The 20,947-nt window shown below is 40.7% G+C and overlaps 1 protein-coding gene across 11 annotated transcripts in view; it reads left to right on the forward strand.

The window, feature by feature from the left end:
- Positions 1-20,947, forward strand: part of LIMCH1 (LIM and calponin homology domains 1) — a 305,429-nt gene that overhangs the window by 145,115 nt on the left and 139,367 nt on the right. For all 11 annotated transcript variants that reach the window (XM_030563853.1, XM_030563854.1, XM_030563849.1 and 8 more), the window contains exon 3: positions 4,093-4,162. In XM_030563853.1, the coding sequence (XP_030419713.1) occupies positions 4,093-4,162 (70 nt within the window). The remainder of the gene's footprint in view (positions 1-4,092; positions 4,163-20,947) is intronic.

A 20,947-nucleotide genomic window follows, 5' to 3' on the forward strand; every position in this document is an offset into this window, starting at 1 on the left:
GGTTCTGACAATTCCTTGATGAGTATCATGTGCCATGTGTGTGAGTTTTGACTGTGATTCTTTTGGCACAAGTAGCAGGTGTGTACTTCGTAGCACACACAGTAATCGAGCAAAGAAAGTTCATCCCAAACTCTAAAATAAGGCATCAAAACTGGGTCAAGATTTTTAGGGTTACTGGGCCATCTTTGTCAGAAATTCCCATAGTTTTTGTTGAATTGGACACACCGAACAAGCAGCTTGAAATTGTTCTCTTGTAACTTCAGTAAGAGTGGTTGTAATAAGTGCAATTACTACAACCACATCCTCTGGTGGACCATCTGTGAAGGCAAAGGCAGGCAAGAAAGGCAATCAGCTACCATACTTTTTTTTCCAGGCTTATATTCCAGTTCAAAATTGAAAGAGAGTAGTCTTGCAGACCATCTAGAAGTACGATATCCTGCACTTCCCAGTCCTTTTGTGGTGAGCAACTTCATCAAAGAGCTGTGGTCTGTGCACAACTTCAATGTGCACCCCCACAGGTTAAGTTCTCCATTTTTCAGTAGCCCAGACCCAAGCAAGTGCTTTTTTTTTCGACTGTAGAATATTTTCTCTCAGCATTACTCAGTGTCCTTGAAGCAAATGTGACAGTCCTCTCTGTGTTGCCCTCATGAAGTTGTGTAAGGACAGCCTCAAGTCCATAATCAGAAGCATCAGTAGTTACAACTGTGGGCAATGCATGGCTGAATAGTGCAAGTACTGGACTATATACAATCAAGTCTTCCCCCGTTTCGAAACTAGCTTGTGCATCTGTTGTCCACACTAAGGTTGAACTTCTCTGTAGTAATTCTCGTAACGGTTCAATGACAGAAGCATAATTGGGAATGAATTTTGCATACCGGGGGGGTAAGACCCAAGAAGGAACATAAGGTTTCCAAATCTGTTGGAGGAAGAGCATTTGAAATTGCCAGGATATGATCTGGATCAGGTTTTAGTCCAGCCTGTGAAATTGTATGCTCCAGAAAGGAGAGTTCAGTTTGTCTAAATTGCATTTGGACCTATTGAGCTTGAGGCCTGCTTTGCTGATGGAGTTTAGTACAGACTGCAGGTTATTGTCATGCTCCTCAGTAGTATTTCCAAACATGATAATAGCATCCAAATAGCACTGAACTCCATGTTGATTCTTCAGAATCAATAACATCATTTTTTTGGAAGGCTCTTGGGACTGATGCGAGACTGTATGGAACACGTTTAAAATGAAAGTCCCTCGTGTAATAAATGCTGTGAGGTCTCTGCTGTCTTCATGCAACATAACCTGGTGGTATGTGCTCTGCAAATCAAGAGTAGAAAACATCTTTGCTCCACGGAGTTCTGCAAATACTTCTTCTATGTGAGGAAGAGGATGGCTGTTAATCACAATAGCTTTATATGGCTCCCTTAAGTCCACACAAAGACAAATGCCTCCCCCCTTCTTCTGCGTCACTACTCTAGGTGAAACCTATTCCGGGGAGTTAATCTCTTCAATAATGTCCTTTTGAACAAGTTTTCTAAGTTCCTCTGAAACAGCTTCCCTGACTGAAAATGGCAAGTGCTGTAATTTCTGTTGTACAGGCATCACATTATTCCGCATTTAAACTTTCTACAGAAACCCATAAGCACAGCCGAGTTTCTCCTCTACCTGATTGATGTTGGGTCCCAGCTGAAACTGGTGTGTGTACCACAAGAGTGCTTTGCTGAAGAAGATCAATTCGTCCATTAACTACTCTGAGATTTAAAGCAGCCAATAAATCTCTGCCAAGGATAGGAGTACCTTTGTGGACAATGTAGAACTCTGCAGTTACACAGCAATCACCGAAAGTAACTATTGCTGGCAGGCAGCCATGTACTAGAGTATGGTTTTTCAAATAGCACATCAACTGAAGTTTGGGTTCAGTAAGTGGCACATCTTTAAAGTAATGCAAATAGATGGAATCAGGTAGTATAGATATTGCTGAGCCAGCGTCCAACATTAGCTGAATAGAGTGTGATTTGCCTGAGGGTATGTCGGAAATGTTTACAGTGCACTTCATGTGTTTTGGAATATGTGCAGTAGTGGTTTTGTCCACGCTCAGCACAGTAACATCTGGTATTGTAACTGCATGCACCTGTTGATTGAACTGGTTACTGCGACATACTTTAGCAAAATGCCCAATCTTTTTGCAATGATTGCACTGAGCTACTTTTGCTGGACATTCTGTGTAGCTTGCAAGGTGTTGTGGGGATCCACAGCGAAAGCATGCTTTTACTGTATTTTTAAATTTGCTGATTCAATGGCTTTTCTTTAGTTTTCCTCTTGCAATTGTTTCTCTGCAGTGATAGTGAACTTTTGTGCAAAGGAGTCACAGCCTGGACTGTCCCTCCTGTGTATCCCTGCTCATTATTTTGGCTTCAGCTGTAGCTGACTCAGTCTGACTAGCAATGGTTATTGCTTTTTCTAGTGTAAGTTATGGTTCTAGAAGTAAGTGTTTTCTTACACAAAGCATGGTTGTTTTCTCAATGAGTTTGTCTCTAATCATCTCATCTTCCATATTCCCAAAGTCACAAGTTATAATCAGACTCCTCAGGGAAGCAATATACTGCATTATAGTCTCCCCTGGTTTCTGCTCATGCTGGCGAAATCTGTAGTGATTAGCTACTACATTCACTTTTGGCACAAAAAAGTTCTTTAATGCAGTGAGTGCAATCTCATATTTATCATCTGCAAGGGGAAAAGTGTAAAATATATGCTGCCCTTCTGCTCCAAGGAAGTGGGTTAGCAGAGCACGCTTTCTTACTTCAGAAATCTCTGTAGCACTGATTGCAAGCAGATAAGTCTCAAACATATGAATCCAGGCAGTAAAAGCAATTGGAGGCTCACCTGGGCTTTGCAGAAAGGGTGCAGGTGGGTTCAGAGTCAGAAGATCCATCCTCGTCGCCAAAATGTTGTATCAACCAGGCAAGGTACTAACAAACTTCAACAGGACTTTAAAAATAAAGTGGAAATCTCTTTACCAAGCTGCTACTGTACCCTCTCTCTCTCTCTCTCTCTCTCTCTCTCTGCCTCCTCAACTCCTCCACCCTCCTTTCAGATTCCCAACAGCCAGTGCTCCCAGTTCTAATAATTACAAGCAACATCTAAACACCACACCTCTGCTTCCTACTCACCTCCTCTTAGATCCACAGAGCTACAAATGTTATGTCCTGTTTGAGTTTCATAGAGAAGAACTATGAAGTTGTTTTCACACACCTTCCCCAAGTTTGGTGAATAATGAATGGGTAATTGCAATATTGTAGACATTGAGCATTAAAAAATCATGAATCGGGCCCCCAAATCATTAGAATGTTAGTTTGTTTTAAAAATACTTGGGGTTATTTTATTTGCCTTTTAGTTTTTGAGGGGGAAGATCACCACCCCAAGTGTGTGAGAGTACTTCAGGGTCATAATTCAACCTCAAATGCACATGCAAAAAGTTTGGGGCCTTCTTGTTGGCTGCTTGGAGAGGCACACACCTTTCCCTTTCCTTACCCCTACAATAAAGAAGCTGCCATTTTATCCTCTCCATCCCACTCCTTTATAAGCACCCTGACTTTTCCTCCCCCACTCAGTCCTCCACTGTGCTGCGTCTGATCCTCCAAATGTGGAATGTGGTGACCTGATTTGGATCAAAGCTTAACAAGGGCTTTTAGACACTAACCTGATCTATAAAAGCAGCAAAGAATCCTGTGGCACCTTATAGACTAACAGATGTTTCGGAGCATGAGCTTTCGTGGGTGAATACCCACTTCCTCAGATGCATGACATGCATCTGAGGAAGTGGGTATTCACCCACGAAAGCTCATGCTCCAAAACGTCTGTTAGTCTATAAGGTGCCACAGGATTCTTTGCTGCTTTTACAGATCCAGACTAACACGGCTACCCTCTGATACTTGACCTGATCTAGAGTTATACATTTTCAAAATTTTATTTAATTCTCTGTTAATGATTTTTATAGGTGTTTCTTCCCTTTCAGGGGTGTAATTTAGTTACTTACATGCTAGGCAAAAGGCTTTTAATTCATATTTTGTAACTAATTTTTAAATATTTCTTTCTCATGACAGGTTGCTGAATGCAATAAAGCCTGGACTGGTAAAAAAGATCAATAGACTGTCGACCCCTATTGCTGGGTTGGTGAGTATCTTTAACTGAGATAAATCTTTCAATATTCCTCTTGACATCCCAATTTTATGAGTGATTCTTTTAATCCTGTAATATATTCTAAAGTAGTATGAACTCTTTTATCCTGTTAAACCCAGACAGTCTCAGTGCAGGAATTCCAATTTTAACTACTTCTATGGTGGCAGGAGAACTCAAATCCTATTAGTATCTCTCTTCTAGGCAGGTGCTAAATGTGGTGATTCCAAAGTACGTATTTTGGAGTTCTGGTGCCAGTTTTAGAAAGATTTGCTGCGTCAAGACTGTTTAAACATTCAAGAATGAAAATACAATTGTCCTGGATTCCTCATTTAATGCATAACTAACTTTGTAATATAATTCTGGCTAAAAAAACCAACCTGGTGTCTAGTGGGGAAGTGAAAGCAACTGTAAAAAATTATAACAAATGGAAGAAAGGGGAAGCTGATCAGAAGTTAGGAATTGTCAAAAAATTCATAAGTGAAGCCAAGGAACCCGAGGAGAAATATATGACCAACAGAGTTAAGGACAATAAGGAGGAGTTTGTTAAATATATTAGGAACAAAAATAATTGTGGCAATGGTATTGGTCCATTACTAGATGGAAATGGTGCAAAAAAGCAGAAGAGTTAAATAAACATTTCTGTTCTGCATTTTTGGAAAACGAGGTGATATAGTCTTATCATATGGTGATGGTGACCTTCTTTCCATCCCACTAGCATCTCTGGAGGATGTTAAACAGAAACTACTAAAATTAGACACATTTTTAAATCAGCAGGTTCAGGTAACTTGCATCCAAGAATTTAAAAAGAACTGACTGAGTAGATTGCTGGACCATTAATGTTGATTTTTCAATAAGTTTTGGAGCACCATGGAAGTTCCAGAAGAATGGAAGAAATCTAATGTTGTGTCCCTTTTAAAAAGGGGCAAATGGGATGACCTGGGTGATTATAAGTCTGTCAACCTGACATTGATCCCAGGAAAAATAATAGAGTGGCAAATATGAGACTCAGTTAATAAAGAATTAAAGGAGGGTAATGTAGTAATGGCAAATCAACACTGGTTTAAGGAAATCAGATCCTGTCAAACTAACTTGAGATCATTTTTTAAAAATGGGATTACAAGTTTGGTTGATAAAGATAATAGTGTTGAGGTAATAATACTCAAACCTTTGTAAGGCATTTGACTTGGTACAGCACAACATTTTGATAAAAAAAAATTAGAACGATATAAAATGAACATGCCACACGTTACATTGTTTTAAAAACTGGCTAACTGATGGTCTCAAAATGTAATTGTAAATGGGAAATTGTCACTAAGCGGATCTGTTTCCAGTGGGGTCCCTCAGGGGTTGGTTTTTGGCCCTGCACTATTTTACATTTTTATCAATAATTTGAAAGAAACCATAAAATCATTATTAATAAAGTTTGCAGGTGACACAAAAACTGGAGGAGTGGTAAATTACAAAATTGACAGGTTGCTGATTAAGAGCAATCACATTATTTGGTGAACTGGGCGCAAGCAGACAAACAATAATGTGTTTTAATATGGCTAAATGTATACAGCTTGGCATAAAGAATGCTTCTGCTGCATGCAATACTGTGTCCAATTCAGGTGCCACAATTCAAGAAGGATGCTGATAAATTGGAGAGGGTTCAGAGAAGAACCACAAGAATGATCAGAAGATTAGAAAACATTCCTTATAATGGTAGACTCAACGAGCTCAATCTGTTTATTTTACCAAAGAGAAGGTTAAGGAGTGGCAGGATTACTATCTTTAAGTACCTGCATGGGGAATAATTATTTAATAATAGGCTCTTTGGCCTAATGGATAAAGGTGTAACACTATTTAGTGCCTCAAAGTTGAAGCTAGATAAATCCATACTGGAATTTAGGTGTAATTTTTTAACAGCGAGGGTGATTTAACCATCGGAACAATTTACCAAGGGTCATGGTGGATTCTTCATCACTGACAATTCTTAAATCAGGATTGGATGTTCTTCTAAAAGATATGCTGTAGGATTTATTTTGGGGAAGTTCTGTGATCTGTGCTCTAGATGATCACAATGGTACCTTCTGACCTTAGACTCTATTAACTTTCCTTTCAAAAGAAGATGATGGCTTTTTAGGGGGTGGGGAAGTCATTGTTTCTAATTTGCTGTTACCACAAAACACTACAAACTGCAGATTACATTCACAGCAGAATGATTGTAAACTGATTTTAAAGGTAAAGTAAAAATTTATCTATGGGTGCAAAACCTTTAGGCTTATGATATGCCCATATGAGTTATGGTGACTGTTCTGTTACTAATTGCTTTGTAGATTTAGGACTGTAAATCCCAGTAATAATGGAAGTTACTTATATACATTATATACTAAACCCCCTTTGATGGTAGAAGCAATGTTCCCCTGCATAATTTTCATGTTAAAACATTGCTAACCTATGTAGAAACAAAAATGTGCCTTAACGTGTGTGTGTGTGTGTGTGTGCGCGCGCGTGCGCGCATTCATTACAAGGTGATTTATTTACCTGGTCTAGGGTGACCAGATGTCCCGTTTTTATAGGGACACTCCTGATTTTCGGAGTCTTTTTCTTATATAGGCTCCTATTACCCCTCACCCCCTGCCCAGATTTTTCACATTTGCGGTCTAGTCACCCTAACTTGGTCTTAAATTAAAGCAAAAAAGGAGGACATTGATGCCTATAAGATGTCCAATTGACTAAGTTTGTACTATTGGTGAATACCATAACTTTGCCTTGGAGACCTGCTCCTTGGGCCTCTTATTGACTTGCATAGAAGTTTACACACCATCTACAGTGTAAGGATTTCACCATGGTGCCTGAAGTCAGCAGGTGATCATAAGTCTCCTGTGAGGGTCCCTAGTATGTCACTCACTCACCTCTGAAATTCATCTTCTTTAACCCCCCCTCAGTTTTTTATAAGCACATTTTTAACTTCAGAGGTACTTGTAGAAATACCATTCTTGGGTCTTTACTCAGAGGTTTTAAGAGATTGGATATTATATTATGTTGGAATTTTTTCAATATTTGCTTGTACAATGCCTCAGGTAACTTAGTGGTAGTAGGAGGAATAATGTAAATAGTATTGTTTTGTTGTTTCACTGTGTATTGCTGAACTCCTGCTGCCTGAAATTTTAAATTTCATCTGGTTTTAGGCTCTTATTCATGCAGGGAGTTACTTTTCACTTGTTTGAAAGTAATGTTTCTATTTCTATGCATCTATTTGGCTTTTGTCATTGGTTTTTCTAAATATGTCTACAGAAAAATACTAGTCTGGGGGAAAAAAGACACCCTCCTCCCCAAAAAACCCTCAAAAGTGAATTTAACAGTGGGTACATCTGTCTATGGTGATATGGGTTAGTTGTTTTAAACAAAAACCTTATAAATGTCCCCTTGCCTTTTGACTTGTAACCCAATCCTTCTCCAATTGTCCTTTGTAAGCACTATGGCATACCAATGTGATGAGTAAATTATAAATGCTGTGCACAGATCCAAAACTCTCATTAACTTCCTTGGAAGGAGGATCAGGCCTTTAGTCTGTTGTCAGTACTTTAAAAATATTATTTTTAATGAGTAGACACCATAAGTATGTTTATGAAGTGTAGAGGATAACTTTCTCTCTTTATCCACACTCTATTATGTCAAATGCCTGGAGAAATCTGGAATACTAACACAGTAGTCCAGAAACAGTTGTACTGTTTAGCTAGCTGACTGATGCACCTGAGGGACATTCCTTCCTTTTTCATAAGATCTTGTTTATTATATAAGCTACAGTTGGCTTGACATAGTATATAGTCACTAGGGTGAATGAACTGGAAAGAAGTATGTATGACTCACCCCAGTGCACGCACACTAGGGTGGAAGTGGCCTCTAGAAAGTCAATATTTTTTCCACTCTCAGTGAAACATATTTTATTTTGAACTCCAGAGACTGGTTCCACCTAAAACTGTAACTCTGGTTTACAAGAACTTAGTGAAAAATAGGGTAAGTTTTACAACACTTCAACGTGCATCCAGTTACAGTATTCTGCACATGATTGCACACTTCCAGCGCATCAGTGCTCAAACCCTTCAGTCGTTGTTCAAGTCTGATGAATCTTGATTCTCTGTTCTTACTGTTGCAAACACTTAATAGCTGACATAGTGAGTATTTGGTACAGCCCTGGAGGAAGACATCCGATTTTTGATGCTTTTTCAGAGTTGGAGATAAAGCTTCAGTATAGCTGGCATTCTGAATACTTGGGAGTATTTATTTTTTGCTTAGCTTCTATATCCAAGAGCAGATGGTCAAATTCATTTCATGAGCATACAGTACATAATTGAACTACGCTGTTTGTTGAGCTAAGTCTCAAGGTGCTCCTAGCATTTTTTGGTGAGAGTCTGCTAAGGGCAGAAAGCAAACAGGACACTGTGTCCAAAAGAACTTGTTGGTATTAGGCTTTCAGCCCATCTTGGTAAGAGGTACTAAGCACATCCTGATTGGTGCCGGGGACTCCTCGTGGCTGCAGCTGTTGCCCATATACTTCTATTTAGCATTTTAATAGCTTCTCAGAAGATAAGAATTTGTAGTGGAAAATATTATGCGTGGGTAATCTCTTTTATCTACTGACCGAGCTGTCTTGGCTTCAGGGACTAATAAAAGATAGCTACATCTCAGGATGCTCTGAAACTTCAGCTGTTATCATTGGCTTCAGCACATGGCTTAATGAGTGATTCATGATTCGTTCACAAATACTATGCATACTAGGAGAACATCCATGCTGATAAGTATTATTTTGTATTTGGTAGCAGCTAAGGATTCAAGGATCAGGGGTCAGGGATAGCTCAGTGGTTTGAGCATTGGCCTGCTAAACCCAGGGTTGTGAGCTCAATCCTTGAGGGGGCCACTTTGGGATCTGGGGTAAAAATCAGTAGTTGGTCCTGCTAGTGAAGGCAGGGGGCTGGACTCAATGACCTTTCAGGGTCCTTTTCAGTTCTAGGAGATAGGATATCTCCAATTATTATATTTATTATCAGGGTCTCGTTATACTAGGCACCACACAAACAAGTAATCCAAAGACACAAGAATCCCTGCCCAGTCAGAGAGCTCACAGTATAGGATTTTAACAAACACAGTGAGTAAATATGCTCAAAATACAGCTGTCAAGCATAATTTTAATTTGCTTCCAAATTCAGGGTGGCTGCTGCTTCTATTAACAGCAGCCCGTAAATTGTGCTTTGCTAGAACTAAATGGAACTTGGACATTTAAAATATTGGCTTGCTTCTAAGCTTAGGACCTACAATGTTTGAGTACATACTTAATTTGATTAAGCATATGCAGGAACGAGAATGTATTTTATTTGTTAATATGGAAATATAGCTTTGCTTACAAAAAAATCAAATGTACAGAATGCCCCAATAATATGTCATTAATAGTGATGGAGTGTTTCATTTAAAAGATCTTTCTTCTGGAAACATGGATCTTCAAGCCAGGAATTGATATTCGACTTTCAGTTGTTAACATTGTCAACCTTCCAGAAACTCCATCTTTGTGTTTAACTATGGGCATCTGGAAAGGTATTTTGTTTGCTTCACTAAAGAGAAGCCCAGCTAACATTATGAAACTTTTATAATGAAAAGAGCAGTGGTTTAGAGTGATTTCATTAAACCCACAATTTTTCACTGAGTTCAAGTTACTGTTAATTTAATCAATTTGGTGTAATATATGTAAGTGGTCACTGTTTTTTTAAAAGTTGACTTGTATCGATAGTTATTTCATACCACTGCGTAGTGCCACATATATTTCTTACCTGATTATTTTTATAAATTTGGATTATTTCAGACACCGCTGTGGATAAATGCTGACTTTTTAATGGTAACCACTCTATTACTTCTGGAAAATTTTTCACTTCCAGATTTTTCTCCTTGTCCCTGAATAATGTCACTTTGTGAAAAAAGAAAAAAGTTTATGCCTTATCTTTAGTTTGACAGGGCTTAGCAGAGTTTATAGCCTTACTTCAGGTCCGTGCACTATCCCCACAGGAATTTAGACGTTTACTTCAGAGTCTGTGTGAAAGAGTCAAATATAATAGTAGGAAATAGCCAAGACACAGTTGAGGGGCTGAACATCTGCTCATATTTTAGCTCATGGGTCAGCACTAACGAAGAAAAGTCCTGTATACTGCAGTATTTATTTTTCAATGTATGTATTGTACACAGCTCTGCAATATTTGTAATGTTTGGCAATGGGAAAACATCTCCCCAAAAGCTGCCTGAGTGCATAGTTAATACACCGAAAGGAAGAGAATGATATTATTATTATTTATATAACATACTGTGTTAAAAAGACCAGTTCCCTTTAAAACAGGCTTTTTAGTAAATTATTTTCTTAGGAAGTTTGATTTGGCAAAGTAATCTTCAGGAACTTGCTAGAAACCTTGTTTAGAGTGAGTCATAGTTACCTGTCTGCTGGTATTTGGGATTTGCTTTAAACACTGAACTGTTGCATAAATTACTGTATATTTTTGGATTTACATGTTACCTCATAGATATTTCAGAACTATGTTTGCTTTTAAGGATTTGTGAATTAAGTCCAATAGGTTTAAGTAAATCTTTTATTTCCAGGTAGATGACAGTCACAAGATAAATATGGTGCGCTATTATCTGTCATAAGGTACATAATAAGGAATTAAATTTTATGTAAGGTCAGTGCATAGAACTTTAATGGTGTACGTTGTTATGGTGAACAATCAGGGCATTTAGGGAAAGGGGAAAGATGAAGTCATATGAAACAATTTTGTTACATTTTTAACATTTATTGCTTTACAAAAAGTACCTTCCTCTTGTTTTTTTTTCCTCACCAATTCTTTCATCTTTGTGTGTGTGTGTCTGTGTGTGTGTAACATTGCCTGGCTTGTAGTTACAACATATTTCTCTCTAGTGTATCCAAACTCATAATACAGGATAACTTTTCCATTTCTCTATTCTACACATGCATTAATTCAGTGGTTCTCAAACTTTTGTACTGGTGACCCCTTTCACATAGCAAGTCTCTGTGTGCGACCCCCCCCTTATTAATGAAAAACACTTTTTTACATATTTAACACAGTTATAAATGCGGGAGGCAAAGTGGGGCTTGGGGTGGAGGCTGACAGTTTGTGACCCCCCATGTAATAACCTTGTGACCCCCCGTGGGGTCCTGACCCCCAGTTTGAGAACCCCACCTTTAACTGCTGATGGTGTTGTCTCAAAACAAACCAGTGTCTCACCACAGCTATCTCTGAATAGAAGTCTTGCTGTTCACGTTGAGTCACTGTTTTCGATGGTTATGAATTTTATTTCTGTTTAATTCTGATGTAGATCTTGGCATTGGTAGCCACAGAAATGCTTGTGGATGGTGATGGATGAAATGGTAAACATCTACACAGCAAAGTCCTTCAATTGTTGGCCATAGATTCTGTGATAAAAGTGGTGCCATTCTAAATAGTCACTGGTTTTCTTATACCATCTACGCCTGACACCAGTATTAACATCTGAAAATTTGACTTAAACAATACCTCTGGTGTGACCAGTGGTCAGGAACGGCGCTGTGTGTTTTGGCTCATCTGTAACGTGTGCTGGATTCCAGCTGTAACAGAATGCTGCCTTTAATTCATTTGTTATGTGTCCTTGCATGCTTGTTTTTTTCCCCCAAGCCCTCTAGACTCTTCTTTCAAATGGAATTTCCATTCTATTTTTCCTTTCTGTTGGATTTATGTCACCTGGGAGGGACAGAGCAGCCTTATAAATTGCATACTTTCCTGTTACTGAATTTAGCCATGTGCTGTGTTCATATTAATCTCTGCTTTTTATGAAAGTGTGGAAGTGAACAGAAAGGCTTAGCTATATTTCTTCCTTAATGGAGTGTGAACCGAGTCCAGTGATACTATGGCTAATTCACCATTGAAAACAAAATAAAAGAGCTGTTGGTCCTTGGCACCAGAGAACTCAGAGAAATTCAAAGAAATAGCATTTCTGGGTGGGGGGAGGGAATAGAAAACAGTAAAACTAAAATTTTAAATTGAAATTCAGCTGTTTTTAACTGGATTGATAGGTTTATTGCTTGCAAGTATTTCTCCATAAACCCATCTCTTTCCTCACCCCTGAAAAGAAGAAACAGGCCAAATGCAACACTGGCAAAAATGTCTATATCAGTGTCTGCATCTCTGTGGAAATCTTTCATTGGAGGAGCTGTATGTGCTTGCTGCACAGATGGACTTGGCTCAAACTCACACACTTTAATGTTTGAAGTTAATCATCACACTGACAGTAGTATCTGTACTGGAGACCTAACCTACCACATTAGTTTACATCGTATTCTTCAGCTATCCAAGTTTAACCTTAAATTGACCTATATTTGCAGAGTAAAGGGATGGGTGTGCAATAGACTATCAGCTGGCATGGTATGCAATCAGAAGAGAGAGGTAAATAACCCATCCAATTTATTCAATAGTAATTTGTTGTTGAAATGTTGAGCTGAATTAAGCCATAACCCATATTTTAAATATAGTAATCAGATAATACAAGGAAGCTATGCTGCATATTACTTAAACACAATGAACAAAAAAGAAAAACCCCTAGGTTTACCAGAAAATGATTTCACTTTGAATATACGTATGTAATGTGTAGTTAAGAGCTTAGGAAATGTATGGTTGTGGCTTGCTGGTATCACCTTTGTTTTGTTTTTTGAGTAATATGGAGAGAACAGACAGCTTTGCAGAACCCGTTAATAAAAAGACATTTTTAGCATTGGGAACAGTAGACTGTTCTGGCGTGCTAGTCATGTTACAGTTAAATGACTGACACAGCTTCACTCCTTTGTGGACCTCATTTACCTCTGTGACAGATATTTATTCCCTCAATGTGTATGTTGATGAAAGATAGAAGAACTCAATTGGATTTGTCCCTTATACAGTTCTTTTCCGTATCTTTTTCTGTATAAATATAACATTATCTGAAAATAATGCATCTTACAATTTTTCTCAGTTCTTCTGATGTATTCAAAATTAGTAATATCCTTATCTTTTTCTTGGAGGCGTTACTTGTTAGAATGCATGCCCCAACGTGATAGGGTGTGCCTGGCAGCTTTTCATAATAACTGGAGAAAGCAGCTCCTCCTCTTTCTTCCAAAAAGCTACAAGCAAAATATTATTGCAGGGATAGACTTGTCACTTTAATTCTCTTATATTCAACTTGAACTTTGGGGGGAAAAGGATTGTTCAGAGGTTAATTAACTTTAATTGGAAGTATTCCACATAGATGTAACCTTAAACAGTAGCTATTGCTTAAGTGGAGTAGGGACTCTATTTGATACATTACTTGGGTGAATTTTCTCACCTATTTTCCTCTTTGGTCACCTGGGATTTCATACAAACATTCCAGATTGGAAGGAAGCCATATGACCTCACTGGATCCATAAAGGAGATGAAATTCTGCCCTCATGTTTCTGCCAATAAAATAGTCTTCAGTAGGAGCTGGAGGTCCCTAACTGAAGGCAACATTTGGCTCCATGTTGATTACTGCTCCATAACGTAGTAATGTGAATGGATTTAGCTATATGGGGGCGGGGGAAACTTGTGGCCTAGGATTGGCTGGAAAGTCATGTAATTGTTTCATTAAGCAGTAAGCATGGAGTGACCAGGTAAGTGTAGACCAGTGAGTAGATGTAAAATGAGTATAATTCTCAATACCAGTCCCACTGGTTTCCCTTGCAGTCTTGTCTCTGGGGTGCAGGTTGGCAGTGGACAATGACCCTTATGTTTGAGCAGTTTAATACAAGGTGAGTTCTCTGTGATCAGAGCCATACGATAAATTTCATTTATCATGCATCTTTGACCATCCTATCTGTGCTATGCCCACTAATTCATCTCCTCTGAACCTCTTCCAGTGTTCCAAATTCTGGGGCAGCATCAAATGCCTGTTTTCAAAATACCTTTTTCAAATATCTTTTAAATATGAAACTTTCCAAAATTACACAAGTAAATCAGATAAGAGATCATCAGTTCTCCACCAATGATGGTTTGGCATTTCAATATCTGATGACCCATAAGGACTAAAGTTAAGTTTCATATATCACTGAAGTTGAAACCTCTCCAGTTTGCCAGTGGTATAACGTACTTAGCCCCAGAAGGTTATGAGTTATTTTAAGTGGAGCTAATAGCACAACCTATAATTAAAGTTGCCTGACACTTCCCATTATAAGACCCTATTTTCAGTTGCTTATCACTTTGTCAACCTTTAACTATTTGCACTGAAACTTACTATGCCAACTGTCTGCCCCAAGTTTCAGCAAAATGATTCATCCTTTTCAGAGAGTGAGATTAGGGAACTCTACGTTGTTTGTCAGTATTGAAAAGCAATATTTCAGCTTGTTGTTGTTGTTGAGGTTCTAATGCGTGCATGTTTTGGTTTTTGCAAGGGTGACTTTTGTGTCAAAGAGATGCCTGTTGCTGTCCCCATGGAAAACTACTCAAATTTGGCCAAGTCCTTTAAACAAAAAAAGGCACATCGTGTGTTCAGTAGATACGTATTAGGGTTTCACTGTTACATTTTCCCAAAGATTCTATCTGTACAACCCCTGAGGCTGCAGGAGCTGAGCAGGACTTTCTCTGCAGTTCTGATCCTGGAAGCTAGGGGTTGCTGTGGCACCAGGCCTTTCTTCTGTGCTCTCAGTGCTATTCCTGTTGTGGCCCTTGCAGCATGGAGGAGGTGGAAGGAAACTGACTGAAATGCATAGAGTTCAGGGTAGGGGAAAGAGATAATAGATTGAGACAGAGGAGCAACGGAAAGACTGGAAACGGGTGTGTTTGGTATGGGAGATTGGATCTGGCTGCGCAAGGGGAAAATTGGGAGCGGGAGCTGGGCAGGGGGAAGAGTGGGATCAGATATGGAGTTTGGAGAGACAGACTAGGACTGGCTGGACAAAGAGACTGGTACTGGGATGAGCTGGGGTGGGTTTGAAGACTGGTACAGGAAGCTGGAGTGGGGGGTGAAACTAGAATAAGGAAATAGGACTAGCACAGGGACCGGCTTGAGGGGACATGCGCAGAAAGGGTCAAACTTGAGGGGAGCAGGGGCAGAAGGGTCTGTGCAGGGCACATTCCTCTCCAGAACCTGGAATGGAGCCAAGGATTCCCAAATCCCAGCATTCCTCTCTGAAAAATGATGGAAAATTCTCATTCCTCCCTAGTGGCTGGGCCACATAGAAGCTGACTACCTTACTAGTGTTAATCGTTTCTCTGTTGGTTCAAATGTCAGAGGTCTGTGTAGTGGATCTAACGGTTCCAATCCTACTGATGAACCACGTGGGTGTCAATGTAATGCCACATGATAGAATTTCTGTTTTGTTCGCTTTTCTTTTTAAAAGAAAATCACATACACAAAACTTTAAAATATTAAGGTTGCAATGTCAAGCACTCACAAGTTAGGAAATACCAGAATTAAGGTTCTTCTTCAAGTGCTGTCCCTGTGGGTGCTCTGCTTCAGAGGTTGGTGTGTCCCAGCGCTGTTGATCAAAGATTTACGTAGCAGTGTCAGTGCTGGTTGTATGTGTTCAGTAGACATCTTGCAGTGACACTGGTGCCAGGTCTAGTATCAGGGGTGGCTCCAGGCACCAGCATGCCAAGCGTGTGCTTGGGGCGGCAAGCCATGGGGGGTGCTCTGCCAGTCACTGCAAGGGCGGCAGGCAGGTTGCCTTCGGTAGCATGCCTGCGGACGGTCTGCTGGCCCCACCGCTTCGGCGGACCTCCTGCAGGCGTGCCACTGAATCCACGGGACCAGGGACCTCCCACAGGCAAGCCGCTGAAGGCAGCCTGCCTGCAGTGCTTGGGGCTGCAAAATACCTAGAGCCGCCCCTGTCTGGCATGCACACAACCTGAGCTCTCTAGTTCCTTTTGGACCGTCCTCGGCTGAAGATGGAGCTCTAGGGCAGTCAAGTATCAAGGGGTAGTCATATTAGTTTGTATCTACAAAAACAACAAGGAGTCCGGTGGCACCTTAAAGACTAACAGATTTATTTGGGCATAAGCTTTTGTGGATAAAAAACCACTTCTTCAGATGCATGGAGTGAAAGTTACAGATGCAGGCATTATTATATTGACACATGAAGAGAAGGGAGTTACCTCACAAGTGGAGAGCCAGTGTTGACAGGGCCAATACAATCAGGGTGGATGTAGTTGACTCCCAACAGTTGATGAGGAGCTGTCAACTCCAGGAGAAGAAAGTAGTGAGCCAGTCTCTCCCAGTCCCTATTCAAGCCCAAATTAATGGTGTTAAATTTGCAAATGAATTTTAGTTCTGCAGTTTCTCTTTGAAGTCTGTTTCTGAAGTTTTTTTGTTCAACTTTTAAAAGTTTTTTAAAATCTGTAATAGAACGATTGTCATATAGTCATATATAAAGTTAGTATTATAGTTATTTTTATTACAAAAAAGTTTATTTTCTCTAATTATCCATCCTGCACTGGGGCGGTTAACTGGCTCCCCAGGATTCAAGTGATGTGGCTCCTGCCACAAATCACTGCCCATTTTGGACAGGCAGTCCTTGTGCATACAATGTCACAGTAAGGCACATATTCCACAAAAATGCGCCCACTGTAGCAATGTGAAAGCTAGAGACCCATGTGACCTGGATCGCAGGCTAAAGATGATCTTGATGGAGACATCAGAACTGCCACAGTCTCTGCTGCAACGGAGAAATGTGATTGTATCATCAGCACCGCAGTCCCCGTTACTTGGTACCGAGTGCTCTCCTGTGAGCTATGGAGGAGATCCCCACGTTTCTTATGAAGCAATACATTCGTCCAGGGAAGACGACGATGAGGTGCAGGAACCATGCACTTTCTCACCACACCATTCATCACCAAAAGAACGATGACCACCTTGGAGCCATATGGCTCAACCATGGTGCAGACTGCTGTGTATAAATCCACTGATGGCCTTCCCAATGTAACGGGTACACTGGGAACCCTGGGCAACTTACTGGGGCCCCCACTCCAGTCCACCCATGGTTCTTAGAGATGAACTGAGGTCTGACTCTGTTTCTTCCAGCCCACGGAGGTTGAGGAAATTGGGGATTACACTGAAACAGGCACAGACCAGGAAGCTAAATCTCCAGCACACAATTATCTCTCTTCTTTGGATGAGGCTATTATGCCACCACTGCCTACTTCAGAGGATGACTTCAAGCAGTTCCTGCTTAAATAGTTTCTGGTTGCTCAATGCCAAGACATCCTGTTGGAGGAAGTGCAGACAAACCAGCACAAGCTGGTATAAATCCTACAACCATCATCTACTTCCAAGATCACTCTCCTCATCAATGATGCATTCCTGGAACCAGCAGAGACAGTCTGGCAGACACTGGCCTCAATTCTGTCAACGTGCAGGGCAGATAGGAAGTATTATGTCCCTGCCAAAGGGCTAGACTTCCTCTTCTCACATCCGCCTCCCAACTCCTTGGCAGTCGATGCCGCTAACCAATGCAGTAAACAAACTCTGTTTAGATTGACACTACAAGATAAACAATACAAGAGGCTCGACCTGTTTGGGCACAAAGTTTATTCTTTGAGCACATTACAGTTCAGAGTCACCAACTATTCAACCTTGTTGACTTAATACGATTATGATAACTATAGGAAATTTAGCTCGTTCACAGTGGGGCTCCTTGAGGGTCAGCTCTCCAAGCGTCTTTGGATGTCATGGACGTGGCAGCCAGAACCACGGCCAGGGCCGTAGTGATGCACCGGGCATCCTGGTTGCAGGCCTCAGGCATCCCTAGAGAACTGCAAACGAAAGTAGAAGGCTTGCTTTTGATCAAGAAAAGTTGTTCTTGAATAAGACTGAGAATTTGCTCCACTCAATGAAGGACTCTCGAGTCACTCTGTGCACTCTGGTTTTTGTATCCCACTTGCAAAGAGAAGAGGGTATTAGAGATCCTTCCACCAGTCAACATGATATCCACTCAGAGATTGCCTAAATGGATCTCCACATGCATTCAAAGTGTTACCATATTCAGAACATGGACCTTCCTATGCACATCAGAGTGCATTCTACACGATCTGTTTTAACCTTGATGGCGTTTCTACAAAATGTTCCAATCTTAGAGATTTGTAAGGCAGTCACTTGGGCCTCCGTCCACACATTTACTGAGCGCTATGCAATTGCTCATGACTCCAGTGCTGATGCCATAGTTGGCCTAACTGTACTCTCCTCTATGACCTGGGTTTCTGAGTCCTAGGCTAGATCCTTAACCACTGGACTAGTCTTTACTCTCTAACAATCTTTTGTTACGTGATCGCTTATTGTCTTTTTCTTGTGACCCCCTGCTTCATACATTGTGCAGGATGAGCCAGCTATGAGGTTGAATCACGATTGTGTAGTGAAAGAGGCTGTTGTTTGTAAGACACCCCCCCCCCATTTGCTTCAGAAGTTGGAAGGTGTGTGGTGAATGAGATGGGATTAAAAGAAAAGAAAATATGGTCTCCTGGTTAAGGCAGATGCTGCCCTGGAGAACTGGATTCTATCCCTGTCTCTGCCACAGATGACCTGTGTGATTCTGGGAAATTTTCTTAAACTACATTTTTCACAGGTGGACATGGAGTGGCTGGTCTTCATTTTCTGGGTGCCTGGTTTGAGACCCTCTGGTCTGATTTGCAAAAGTTTTTTGAGCACTAACAGCTGTAGCTGACATCACTGGGAGCTGTGCTTCAAAAATAGGAAGTGCTGTATAATAGTAAGTACTCTGAAAAATCTCAAATGGGGCATCTAAAATTAGAGGATGCTTTTGATCTTTAATGTCAGAGTGCTTCAGCTTTGCCTCTTTAAAAAGGGGATGATACCACTCTCTCACTTCCCAAGGGTGTTGTGAGAATAAATTCATTAATATTTGATGTTTGATATCAGATACTATACTGAGGAGCAACATAGGAAAATCCTATGAGGAAAATTAATAACTCTGTCTTCAGAACAGGGTTTGAAACGTGTGCCGTAAATAAGGCTTAGGGTCACACACTGACAATGTAGAGAAATCAGAACGTTGAATAGCTGCTTATTAAGTGAGCACCATCCATTCTCTGCGCTGAATGAGGTACCTAATGTGGAAAAAATAGTATGTGATCATATAATTAAAGACCGTGTCAATGCATGTGCGCAAGGGGGCCAAATTAGGGTCGCACATAATTCTGGCATTTCCTAACCTTTGAGTGTGCTTGAGTTTTTAACCTTAGCATTTTTTTCACATAGCTTTTTGTGTAATACTGTGCATAAGGTGGTATGTTTTCTCATTTCTCCTCTCAACCTTCCCCCATATTTAAGCGAGGCCTCAAATATCGTCAATGCATAAGTGAGGGTACAGCTTTATCAGTACTGCACCCATTTAGATAACTGACAACCTGATTTGTGAGTGCAATTAGATAATTATCTAAATAGGTGCAACAGTAGACATAAATTACACCTTCAATTTGCAAGGTCACTTTGAACATATAGGATGTAGGTTTCCAGTAGATGGATATAAAAATGTTTTTGTTGAAAATCAAAGATTTTCAATTGGCAGAACCCGAACAAAATGTTTTTACTTGTGCCATGGATCAGGGCTAGCTACATCTTTGACCTCCACCTCACTGAAGGCGGGCACCTTTACCTCTCCCAGGGTGGAGTCCCATGATTCTTCCATTCTGGACTGGGTCCTGAGCTAGAGTACCTTGTGTATCACCTCTGGCTGCTCACCAGCTCTGGCTGGGTTTGGCCTCTACAAGTCTTTGCTTTGGGAGCTGTGATCTAGTGGAGAAGAGAGGTCTCAAAAAAGCCTTTTCAAAACAGTGATGTTTAATCAAAATAAGAACAAAGCATAACAGAAGTAAAGGGTTATGACACAATACAATCTCTCCATTCATATCTTCCATTGTTGTATGGGTGTGTAGCCATGTCAGTCCCAGGATATTGGAGAGACAAGGTGGGTGAGGTAATAGCTTTTATTTTGACCAGTTTCTGTTGGTGAGAGAAAGATATTACCTCACTCACCTTGTCCATCGTGCATTCACATGTCTTGCCTACAGGCTTAGGTATGCAGTGCTTATCTCAGACATCCTACCCTCTGGGGACTGAGGGTTCAGTCTGCTCCTCAGCAGTCTGGGCCCCACTCTTTCCCCTGTTCTCCAGGGGTTGTTTTATCCCCCCCAAAATTCATTATTCTGGATTTTCCCACCTGGATCCCCCACTCCTGTGGCTAGAAACCGGACAGTTGAGCTGAGTTGGAGGTAAAATTTCAAAATACAAGACACATGCCATGTTCCTTAGGTATTGGTAAATAGGGCTATCTGAAGCTATTGCGTGCTTTACTTTGTAGGTGTCATTAGCATCTGTTGGAATTAACTGCTTGCAATCATCCCCCCTGCCCCCCGACCCGCTGGAAACAGATCAGTGCAGGAGAGACCTCCACCATTTGGGAGGCAGTAGGACCCAACTGGTGCCTCTCCTGCTCCCTCCACCTCATGTGGCTTTGGGGAACAATTGCAGAAAGGAGCTGGCAGAGACTCCAGCTGGTGGGAGCAAAAGCAGCCAAAGCAGGGGCCTTTGGACATTCAAATAATTTCCTACGGCTTTGACAGGATGATTTCTGCTCAGTTCTGATTTGACCACTTGCTCCAACTCTTCTGATTCTTCTCCTTTTTCACAGACTCTTCACCTCAGCTTTGCACCAGCCCTGCTCCTCTTATCCCTTCCCCTGCCCCTCATTCCTCTCCCCCCCATTTA

This window comes from Gopherus evgoodei, chromosome 5 (assembly GCF_007399415.2).
Source record: "Gopherus evgoodei ecotype Sinaloan lineage chromosome 5, rGopEvg1_v1.p, whole genome shotgun sequence".
Lineage (NCBI taxonomy): Eukaryota > Metazoa > Chordata > Testudines > Testudinidae > Gopherus > Gopherus evgoodei.